Genomic DNA, 12,662 nt, shown 5'->3' with positions numbered 1-12,662 from the left:
GTTTTTCAGATAAGTCATTTCAAGGCTAGAGATGACTATCAATACGGTGTCAATAGTCAATAGATATACTATCAAACAAGCAGGTGACCACTTTGCCCCCCATGACCAATTTACCCCCACTATCCCAAGGTATCATATCAAACTGCTGTTATAGTTATAATTCTGTGGGTTGATTCCCACGTGAAAATGCAGGCTGCCAGTTTCTACTGTCACGCAGTATGCAGTGGGTGGTGGGGGAATATTTGAGAATTGATAGCCTAATGTTTTTGATTCTCTCGGGAAGACTTCAACGTGCGATGGAAGAGGGAGCCTATTCTCACATTTTATGGTGAAGAATTAAAACATCTATCAGTGGAGAAGCGAGTTTAACCCTTGATAAGGTCATGGCAACTATATTATTTTTCTTTCGCTGCGCTTGGAATATTATTTCAATACTAGCTGACCCGGCAAACTTCGTCCCGCCCAAAATTTGTTTTTTGTTATCAATACCTTCAAACATTCACGTTTTCTTACTCAGCGCATGTTCACGAGTCCAATCGCAGAACTGTTCGAAACACACTCTCCACCCCCCTTAGAGAGGGGTGGGGGTGGATGGTGGAGAGTCTAACCATTATAGAAACATTTATTGCACCCTAAGAACTCAATATGCCCAATTTGGTTTCATTTGTTTGATGATTTCTCGAGTAATGCAGAAATTTGTGTTTCATTTGTATGGCAGCCCCCTTAGAGAAGAGGGAGGAGTATCTAACCACCGTAAAAACATTTATTGCACCCTAAAACCTCCACATGCCAAATTTGGTTTAATTTGCTTGATTAATTCTCGAGTAATGCAGAAATTTGTGTTTCATTTGTATGGCAGGATTGATTTGGAATGAAGCCATGTTGCTCTTCGACTATGTAGCATTTACAGACATGAGAAATGCAATCCAGTACAATTATTTCGAAACCGTGCATAAGCAAGCAATCCCTCTGTAGTTTGTCACATCTTTTTTGCAACTCTTATTGAAAACTGGAAAAAATAAAGAATTCTTCCATATTTCCGGGAAGATGCCACTTTGAATCGAGCGGTTAAATAAGATGCTCAGTGTTTGAGACAAGCTTTAGAAGCACTTTTTCAAAATAATGGAGGGAATACCATCAGATCCATCAGGTTTTCTGATAGTTAATTTGTTAAATAACATTGCAGCTCACGAAGAAATATTCACGATTCAATAGTCATTCAGCCAGCGATCAGACGGCAGGGAGGCTTTTCAAATGACCTTTCTCAAGACCGAGAGTTTACTTTAGTTTTTCAGATAAGTCATTTCAAGGTTAGAGGTGAATTAACTTAGAAAGTTTGAAGTCCTTATAATTCAAAACATTTGTCTCCGTATCCTTTCTTTTTCTTAGATATCTTTTCGCCTTCTCGATGTTTTCCAATTAGTTTTTAGTTGAAATTCTCATGCTATAAAACACACTTTGGTTGTACAGTAAAACCTGTTTTTTGTGCGATTTGTTTTTTGTGCGATTTTTCTTGTGCGATATTCTGTTCTTGTGCGGGTTTTTTGGTGCGATTTTTTTTCGTGCGGTGTATGGAAAGAAGCATATTTGACGAAGTTATCGTCCATTTGGTTTTTTTTTGATGGTTCATATGCATTTCAGTGCGAAAAAGGTATATTTGCGTCTCAATTATCCACTTTTGAAATCATTCCCCTCCTCTCATCAAATGCTCTAAGTTTTTCTAAGTTTTTGCATGACATGATTTCTAACAGCAACACGTTTCGACATGCAACTAAAAGCACAAAACAGCCACGCGCAACCGAAAAGGCAAAGTGTCCCATCGCAAAGCAGGGAAACAAAAGGAAATTGAACGGTGAACGGTGTGGATTTGAGTGATTTTCTTGGGGGAAACTTATTTTATGCGGTCCCTATCTACCGCACAAAAAAAAGTTTTTTTTTCAAAATGTGTACCGAACACGGTTTTCTAAAGCTACTGGTGAAGTTTTGCAAGATTTTTTTTAATGCGACTTTTTGTGCGGTCCCTATCCCCCGCACAAAAAAAGGTTTGCCTGTATCTTGAGTGGCAAGTTAGATAATAAGTGTGTACTAGTGCTAGTTTCATGACCTCAAATATAATCATTAACTTCTTTGCGGTCGATATTGATGGATCGCATGGACATACTCTTGATCTCTTCTTCAAATGATTTCTCCCAAAGGTACCGACATTTAAGTTGCCCCTTCGAAGCAGTTTTCGTTGACATCTTTTGCAATATTGAGAACACAACATACTTCAACAATATCTAAAACCAGCACGTTATTCAATACTTATAAACAACTTAGCTATACATAAGCATAAGAACATAACAACTCATCAGCTGAACAAAGTTTGCATCCTTTGATTTGCCGATTAGCTCGTAAGAACCGTATCCACGTATCCATGGGGAAAGAGAGGGGCTCTTTAATAACACCAACAGCTAGCAGTGAAAAGTAACACACAGAAGAAAAACAGCGAGCGCTCAGCGCAACTTAAAGAAATTATGTATATGTTGCTTCTTTATCGGATGCCGTGCGCTTGGCGGTCTCGCGGTTTTTTATTCGATAGTCAACGGCAGGCCAGCTTCTTCAGTCTGAAGCCAATATCCGACGTGAGCGGACGCAATCCCGGAAAAACGTGAAAACAAAACCAAACACCTTTCGGTGTGTTAATGTTTTGGGTGCTTCTATATTAACATCAATTTATGAACCAAGAATTTTCATCTTTGTCTGATTCACGATCAAATTATTCACTGCTCGAACAATTGATGAAGGGCAGAAACAGCGAAAAACAAACAAGTGATTATAGGTTCTCGAAATAATACCACACTCAAATTGGTGTTAGCGCCTTCTTTCTGGGCAAGTGCTGAAAACGAAAATCGGTGAAAGAAATAACAGCTGGAAAGTGAAAATCATATATTCTTGGCATAGGAATCATAATAATCGTTTCGCCGTTGTTGGCGGTCTATGTCTATCGCTCGCCAATAGTGGGTCGAATTGGCCAAAGGCTAATGACTTTCCTTTGAACGCAGGACTTTGAACCTGCGCAGTGGAGTGAGAAAATCTCAGGCGTTCGCTATTGATTCGCCGAGAAGAAAAGGGAAGAAAGAGCACGAGATTCTTTTTCTTCGCGGTCCGGTTCAAGAGATCCCAGCCCGGTCCCGGTCATCGAAACGGGCAGCAGCGATAGCACGAATCAACGTCAGCAAAAGTAGCAGTTTAGCGAGTTTCGAGCACTGGATTGAGAGCGCATTCCATGGCGCACACAAAGAGGAGTAGTCGAGAGGAGTCCGGGCGGGAGAAAAATAACGGTAAGAATTGAACTAGAATCGGGGAATACTCTCGAAGCAACCTGATTTCTATTGATGAAGTCTATCTATTTCTACCGGAGGAAGGGTAATGCGGATAGGTGTGGAATCGATTGGTAGGAAGTGTTAATGATTACGTTTTGAGGTATGGTGTTAATTTCTGTGTTTGGCGGTAATACATCATCTCATGAATGTCGGGGCAAAAAGTAGGTCACAGTGATTTGGTGGTTTTCTGGAAGTACTTTTATTCTGTCCATTCTATTCAGATATCAACGATTGATGTGAATTCTGAACTCACTATGTTTTATTGAACATGAGAGTATTACAACTCAAACATATGTTAAAGCGATCGAATGAACATTTCGTTTCACTCGATAATTCGTGCGTGTCTGATCGGTTGCCGTAACATGATAGCATAACAAATTAAATAAACAGTAATTCGAAAGATTGTTTTACAAATGGGTTTCTGAACATTCTTAATTACTCTACACACATCGTCTGTCGACCTTTTTATCTGGTTGCTTCGGTCTGATGTGGCTGAATGGGAATGAGTATCAGAAATCACTAGAAGGGATTCTGATGCATATTTATATTCATGCATTAGGACACGACCCTCTTCGATTTCATTGAAACTTAGTACATATGATGGAAGCTACTCAAAATCACAATTTTAATTATCATATGGAATATAAAAGTTTTTAATACTGTGCCTAGGGGCCGACGTTGAGCTTTTTGGTAGGGAAGAGCTGACTGACCGGGGCTGACAGTTAGAAAATAATAAAATAAAAATATATACGGTTTGTTTCCGGATGTTTTACAAAATGTGGCCACTTTGTAGTCGAATTGTTGACTATTTTCTATTTATACATTAAGTATTTTTGTGAACTGGGACCAACACTGATATTGTGCAAACGCTCTTGATGCGCGCTAAATGTAAAGCGCAGTATCAAAAAACAGGGCTTAACGTGTTAATATCGAATTCATTGTACGAGAGAGATTTTTTCGACAGGCCATTTAAAATGTTATTTTTCTTCAATAGTTTCCCAATAACTTGGTCAAACATCATATTTTAATCAGACATCTGGATTTTGAGTTACGCTTTCCTGGAAGAGAGATTAAAAATTTTCAATACGCTGTTTTAAAAAATCACTCGTAGTTTAAATAGGTCATTTGACCAAGAAAATTGTAATTTTAGGTAGTTTCCATAATTTTCTTTCTTTCTGAGGTAGTTTCTATAAGTACTTAGTTTCATAAAATTCAGAGTAGGTCGGGGATTTGGCATGGAATTGCTCTATAGGAAAATTATGAACAATATAATTAAAAAATTATAATTCCCATATGTTTTGCAGCTACGTCGATGTTTATAGAAAAATTATTAAGTAAAGGGCAGGTTTACGTGTTTTAGGCATTTAAATAACATCAAACGATGATTTTAATTCCGTTTCTAACAAATTGGAACTGCTTTCCGGATTACTAATCTGACACAGGTAATTGCTTCATTCCATACCGTGGATGTCGACACTACGTTTCAAATTTTAGAGGCTACACTACACTAAATACTACGAAGTTCATTCGCCTCTAGCCTTGAAAAAGATCAATCAACCCACGAACGTTCATACAGTAAGAAAACTTTAATGTTCGAGGGTTTTCGTGTCGAAAAAATCAATTCTGGGCAAAAAAGATTAGAAATTGTCAGTGAAAATTACTTTTTATACAAACATATTTGATCATTTGTTGATTTCATCCTTCATAACTTACCTAAACTTGATACATGGTTTTTTTTTCAATTGCACTTTGTCAAACTTTTTTTTTTATTATCTTGATTGCTATATATCAGTTCGGCCGAAAAGTTTATAAGGTAACATAGTAAAACAATTTTTTTTGCAAAATTCAATTTTATTATTGAACATAACTGCCTTCGAGAGCGATACAGCGATTATAGCGATCTTGCAACCTTTCGATATTAGAGATGAACCAGCCTTTGGCTGAAAATCTCTTTAATAAAGAAAGAAAAAAAAAAACCTTTCGATACCATTTTTATACTAGGGGAGAGGGGGGCACATTCGGACACTTTTTTTCTTTGATTTTTAATATTTTTTGTAAACTTAAAAAAAAGCTGAATTCATCCTGGTTGTCATTTGGACATCAATGTATCATATGAGCGTGTGAGAGGTGTGCGTTGATGCGATAACGAATGGTTTATTCGAATTTTTAAAAACTGCCTTTTTGTCCGAATGTGCCCCATGTGTGGGGCAGTTTCGGACAGTCCTGGGGCACTTTCAGACAACGAAAAAAAATATAAAAATTCTATGTTTATCAACAATTACTTCCGTTTCCTCTTATTTCCAGCATATTCTGCATTTTTCTGTTTATCGGTATTTGTCTGAAAGGAAACTACTTGCTACGAGAGTCAGTAAAAATTCGCGATTATGCTTTCTCCGCGGTGAAGTTTTTGGAAATGGTTCAACATTTTCCGGGGACAAAGTTGCCAATGTAAAATCTATCTGTGCTGTAGACGCAATGTTTTGCATCATTGTTGTATTACTCGATGAGTCAATTGCTACATCCGCTCCAGTAGGTGAAATCATTTGAGCATTCAAAATCCTTGTCCGAAAAAACCTTTCTTGAGAATGGATAGCAACCTGTCATTTTAAATCCAGCTAGGATATTACTCAGATTGAGAGAAGCATTATAAGCCGATGCAATTATACCTGAAAGGTCGTGTATAGAAATAGTTTTTCCAGGATGGTCGAGTAGCCAATCGTTCTGGGAAACTGAGAGCTTTTGCTTGAAAGAGCCCATAACTGAAACATCCAGCGGTTGTAAGCGATTTGTGACATAAGGTGGAAAAGATACATGAATTGTGCAATTTTCTCGGCAATATTTAATTGTTTCCAAAGTGCAATGATTTTTTGATTGATTTCTGATTTTTTGAAATTGTTTCGTTCACGTTGCTTTTTGCTACCTTTTTCAAATGTTCCAGAACATTGAGAAACAGTTTTCCCGTTATGCAACCGTTAGTTGGGAAATTAGCAAAGACAATGGACCCAGTTGGACCACCTGTGGGCTAGAATCATGAAAACGTTCTATTCTAAACTAGTTCGATAGCTTTTTCCATCTCATCTTCGTTGATGCTGGTTCTATCGGTTTTCTTTTTGTAGTTTCGAACCATCAGTCTGAGAATTAGACTAAATTGATGTTCGTTAGTAAACAACAATCAGACACAAATTTTATGAGGTATTAAACAGTGTCCGAATGTGCCCCACCACCATCCGAAGACACATCATAATTTTATCTAGTGAATATACCTTTATTTCCCCGTTGTATGCACTTTTTTTTCATTTCATATTAGTTACTAACTGAGGTGGTGTACTGAAATTTCTAAATCGTTCACAAAGGAATTAGGAAATACTTACAACTTCAAGCTTAAAATTTTCGAAATGTGCATGAAAAAGGGCACTGTGTTGTTTTCGTGAGTAATAAACGACCAGGAGATGTCAAACCATATGACAGCTGTTGGTGGAAGGGCTGTTAACTTACTTATATTTTTAATTTGGTTGAAAATTGTACCATTTAATTTTTTCATGCGATTTTGCCATCGTTTTCATTGATTTGTTATTTTTTCTACTTTTTTCACAATAACAAAAGTTGCTTCACTCTCAATGAACTGATAACTCTAAATCGACCGATTGCTGTCAAATTTTGAAAGATGGTGCTTTGTGATAGTCAAGTAGATGTTTGCAATGGGCGCCATCTCGACGTCAACCTTATGAACTTTTCAGCCGAACTGTTATGCCTATGATGTAGAAGGAACATCTTGAAGTATACATTCTACGTGTTTTCAAAGAAAATCCAGGTTCTTGTTTGTTTGTTCGCGGGAATGAACTTGAATTTGCTGTGGACAACTTTCGGCCTTGGTGCTGCGTGAAATCCATCTCCACGTACGTTCCGTCGTCTATGAATAATCATTTTTGTTACTCCGCTGGAATTTTGTTGTACAACTTCCGAACAGGAGGTCTTCGTAGCCACATTGCTTGCGCCTTCGCTCACTAAGCGATCGATCGTGAGCTCAAAACTCAGGGCCCTCAATTGACCATCTTTGTGTTGTTATAGAATAACTACGTCCACAAAAAAATCATCAGCGATGGGGATCGATTCGCGGTCGAAGTCCTGGCTTGAAACTACTCTGCTTACGCCTAAATGGCTACCGTGTAATTTACAATTCATATATACGCTAAAACATGTAACATGTACACGATAATGAGCCAAAAAGTATAAACAAATGGGATAAAAAATTTAAAAAAATACTTTTTATGTCTTGAATGTTGTTCAAATTGGTCCCGCGGTAATTTTAGTTTGGAAAAAACTTAAATGACGATTTCCGAGCACTGGAAAATTGTTTGGGATAAATATTCAATATGAATATCTCATATATAGTATTACTTACCATTCGCCGAAAATGGATATTGGAAGACCATCTGTTCTCCATTCATCCATCATATTTCACACGGATGGATCTAAAATTGGAAAGCTTGGCTGTGTGCTACGTACGTGTCCGCAGAGTGAATAACAGTCCTGTTTCGCTGTGCTGATCGTATATGCTATACGCAATATACATGGTCTGTCATTGAGGATATGAGACTGAGTATGCGGTAGCTTTTTCTCAATCTTCTTACTAGGGCCCGAAATCTTCGAAGATGGAAAATGAAGATTGACTCTCCTCTCAGTAGTTTCGCTTCGACTAGCACTACAACGGCATTCGCTGTCAACATGATATGAATTGACTAGAAAATGAATCAACGAGCGTTGAGAGGGAGGATGGCCGAAGAACATTTTAGTAAATGGTTATTCTATTGACGTGACTAATGAATACAAATCTACCTCTTCATTCAACTTGACTTCAACTCCCTCTGACACGAACCTTTTTACTTGCGTACATAATATTTTTTTTACGTCCATATCAAGTGAAACGAAAACATAATTTCTGATGAAATAAAGTAGGTACACCATTAATGGACGGTTTATTGTCTACCCACCGTGAACTCAAACCAACGAACTTAGACAGTTATGCTATAAAGGTCCTCGCGTTAGTTTTAGTAAGTAGCGTGCAGTTTGGGAGGAATTTTATATAAAATTTTAGTTCACTTTGTTTCCGAGTTCATTTTGTGACAAAAACCATACAGAAAAACACAACACTACACGCTATTTTATATGTGTGGGTATTATTATCGGGTACGATACAAAAAAAAACGGCTCACCTGTAGTATATGTCAAATCACCCACGTTGAACTCAAACATCGAAACATGCATACGTCATATATGAGAGAGGGAAAAGAATCCGTTTTGGGGAGAGTCACTTCACTACGCAATGAAGTCCATTTAACGGGGAACAATTTAATGATATAGTCGAATCGTAGAGTGAGATAGCAACTAAACGTCCGTATGACTGTTGAGTCATGTTGACGGGGAAACTGCTGGAATAAGCCAAAATTCATTTCCAATTGAATACGAAGGGGAATTTCTTCATAGTCCTGTGACTATCCTTAGTTGAAAATGTCTTTGCCGAACCCTGCTTCTTACATCGATTAGGTTGGATCTTGGTTTTCTCTGCAACCATTTCTCGAAGGGCAGGTTTATTCTGGCCCTCGATTGACAGAAGCAGCGTAATGCTATTGGAATGGGAATGGGAAATAACAATGACTTATTAATGTATTGATGAAATCAACTTTCATCACAAATGGACAGAACTTTATATGGGTATCTAAAAATAGTGGAAGTCCTTGGCTTTGGAAGAATACATCCGAGCCAAACATAACAAGTTGTGAATGATAGTTCTTTTTGTTTTTTTTTATCTATGAATGCGAATGCGAATAGTTCCTGCGGCTTTCCAAACTGTTGTAAACAGTTGAAAATTGTCTTGTCTAAAATGCCTAATTCAGAATGTGGACTGGCTTCTACTAAGTTTATTAACACGTTATGCCCCGAATTGTTCTTGTGCAATTGCCAAATATCAGTGTCGGTCCCCGCCTCCAAAGGTATTTAATCTACTTGAGTTCGAAATTCGACTAGAAAGTAGTCACATATCGTAAAACATCCGAAAACCACTTTTTTTAAATATTTCCTTATTTTGTAACTGTCAGTCCTAGTGATCAACGTTTTTGACGTAGGACTACGTCTTTAAATTCCATATAGGGGTGTCACTCTATGAAATTGAAATTGAGGCATGTGATTTTTTATTAACCTACTGTACTCGCGTGCAAAATTATAACACGTATACTCGCGCACGGTGTCACAGACCGAAAATTGAACTTCTCTGTAATGTTGGCATTGTGTATTTTTCAGGCTTTATTGGGATTTATTAGAAGAAGAGGGTATGATTAAATGAAAGAACTCCAAAAAAATATGTTGTCTTCGTCATTATTATGTTTTAATAGTAATCTAATTCAGCCTCCTCAAAATAGAGTAATTTTTGATACTCCAACACAAATAACGAAATTCGAATTTTTCACTGTTATTAATTAAAAGTAAGTAACTGAATATAGTTCATGGAAGTATAAAGAGTTATAAAATAACATAAAAACGTATTAAACGATTGTGGTTTCATTGGAGTAAGAATCAGAACATAGCATAACTGCATGCTCGAAACAAACATATTTTTTACATTTCATGCAGTTGTTGCGTGTTTTTCGGGTCTTTTATCGAAGAGAAGAATGTACAACGACCTTCTAGATAATTACCAGATGATAAAAATGATGATCATAATTCATAAGATGATAAAAATTCTGGAACGGGGGTCTTCGTAGCCTAATTGGTTGCGTGTCCGCTACTAAGCGAACGATCATGAGCTAATAACTCAGGGCCCCTCAACTGACCATCTTTGTGTGTTATTCTAGCTACTACGTCCACGCAACAATCATCATGTGTCGGTAATCCCAGTCCCTTACCGCTCACATTACGATCTGCTGCATCGGTAATTGGTGCTAATTCTAACACAGCAATGGAAGCCTCATATCAGCAGTCCCGTTGTGAACAGTCCAACTGTGAACATTCGAACAATAGGAATATTCTAACGCCGAAAAAGGCGGCATGTGTTGTGTATCGATAGAATTGGAATATTCTTAGGCCTAAACAGCTACTGTGTTATACATAAAAAAAACAAATGTTTATCGATGGATAGGAATCTTAAGCCTAAATAATATACAACAATAGTTATCTTAAAAACATAAAAATGTATACGAATAAATTCGGCTCTGTGACAGCTGAATTGCTAAATGAGCCTAATAAACGGATGGGATAAAAAAAAATAAAAAATTCTGGAATATAAAGTCTGCACATTTCTAATATTCTTTGTCTCTGTTTTCTTGGTAAACTAAGAATTAATGCCTTTTTTAGATGGGGCATAAAAAGATTATATAAAAGGATTTCTAGGAACTTCCTTTCCTTTTTCTTGTTTTCTTGTCGATATTGTCAATTATAAAAAAAATATCCCCGAAACTGCAACTGTTAAAAATTACCATAAGCCACCGATCAGTTTATAGTTTACTGTTCACAATTCTTCCACAAGTGAAATTCTTTCCAAGTGTGTATGTGTATGACCATTATATTTAGCGAATAACTATACGAAAGTCAAACATTTATATTTTGCTTTTGAACGTATGAATCTAACGACGAATATATCGACGAATAGTTAATATATGGGTCAGTTCAATCCAGCTAGAAAAGGGACTGAAATCAAATAAGAATAGTCCGGTAATGATCTTATGGATTATATTCAATAAAAATTCCACGCCACTAACATTAATTTATACATTTCATTCAACAATATTCTAGAATATGAAAAAAGGCACATGTCCAAAAAAGTTACTCTTATATTCGCGTCGGTGTGTCAGACCGAAAGTGTTAAAAAAGTGGCATACGCCCCCTTTGTACCAACACATGCGATACGCTAAACGATGACGAACGAGGAATAACGAAGCTAGAGAAAATCGTAAAGTCGTAGTGTTGATATTTTCTGAGAAATCAACGAATTATTGATTTCTCGGTCTGACAGACCAATGAGCGAGTATAGGAGTGTTAAGAGATTTCAATCGCATAGTACGCAAAATCGTTAGAGCGATATATACACTAAAGCCGCTTTTTACGCGTTTTTTTATACGCGGTTTATGTTTCCGTGAATTTCGGAATTCACGCAGTTTTTTTACGCGGCACGTATCAACCACGTAAACATTCAATATGCTAATTAATGTGACTTTTAACGAAATAGGTTTGTATTGTATCGTTGATTAGTAGCTGAGAAATAAAAGGAGTGTATTATGTTGTATACCATTAGAGAAATTTATCCAGCTTTTTTTTTTGCTTAATATATGAACAGTGAATATAATGAAAAAGTTAAAAATTTGTCAATTAAAATGAGTGCGTTATTTCGATTTTACTAGCCATTCATTTTCCCCCATAACGCAATGAGCATTATATTTGCCTACATTCGGGCGTTAGCTCGAATATCTATGTAGATCTAACCTATTTAGACTTTTGTTCAAAAATGCACTGATAAATGAAGACTTCTTGTCCTCTTCTACATAATTAAATAAATAGAAAAAAGGGTGATAATGGCTATAATGATATTTTGTGCATATTTTCAACGTCGATATAAAAAAAATTAGATAGTGTCCGGTTCCTCGTGTTCATGTTAGATTATGGCTCGGGATTCTACCTCTTCCTACCCGTTATAATTTAATATGAGAAACTGTTTTCCAGGACCTCCGTTTAATGTCACAGTTCTACAATCACAGTCCTACTTCAAGCTTCCGTCCGTGCCCCTAGGCCAAGACCCATCTACTTGTCTAACGAAAAGCTCACAAATTAAAACGGTGCATATCGACTATAATTGAGTGATTCTAACTATGCTTAATAAAGTCATCAATTCGATGCAAAATTAATGAATTTCTTTTTATCTCTTCTTCAATAGCACATTATGTTCCTGCGGAACTTCGCCATCTTAGCGTAGACTATAACTTGAGTTATTTTTAATAGTATTTTATTGATATCTTTTGCCGAATAACATGCCTTTAATGTATTCTGAGTGGCATGCTCTAAAATACGAGTGACCGTGATAACGTAAATCGGATGAAATTTCTTTGCAGAAAAATCCCCCGAAAAATCGTTTCAATTATTCAGTGTATTACATTATTTTAACATTATTTCATTCCTGCATTGTTCTAGTGACACAGCTTATGAATTTGTTTTCAATTCATGTCTGGAAAAAGTTAATGTTAATAGTTGAAATCAGTAAAATGCTAGTTGACGCTGAGCAAAAAAGTCACATAAACTTCCTGAAGATTTTCA

At 36.7% G+C, this 12,662-nt stretch overlaps 1 protein-coding gene across 1 annotated transcript in view; it reads left to right on the top strand.

Annotated features, from left to right (window-relative positions):
* Window positions 1-2,592: 2,592 nt before the first annotated feature.
* The window catches only part of LOC129779041 (mucin-2-like), a 39,815-nt gene continuing 29,745 nt past the window's right edge, over window positions 2,593-12,662 (top strand). Inside the window, exon 1 of the mRNA XM_055786284.1 lies at window positions 2,593-3,323. Coding sequence (XP_055642259.1) covers window positions 3,269-3,323 — 55 coding nt within the window. The 5' untranslated portion in view covers window positions 2,593-3,268. The remainder of the gene's footprint in view (window positions 3,324-12,662) is intronic.

Source organism: Toxorhynchites rutilus, chromosome 3, assembly GCF_029784135.1.
Source record: "Toxorhynchites rutilus septentrionalis strain SRP chromosome 3, ASM2978413v1, whole genome shotgun sequence".
Taxonomy (NCBI): Eukaryota; Metazoa; Arthropoda; class Insecta; order Diptera; family Culicidae; genus Toxorhynchites; species Toxorhynchites rutilus.
This window is presented reverse-complemented; position numbering and strand designations above follow the sequence as displayed.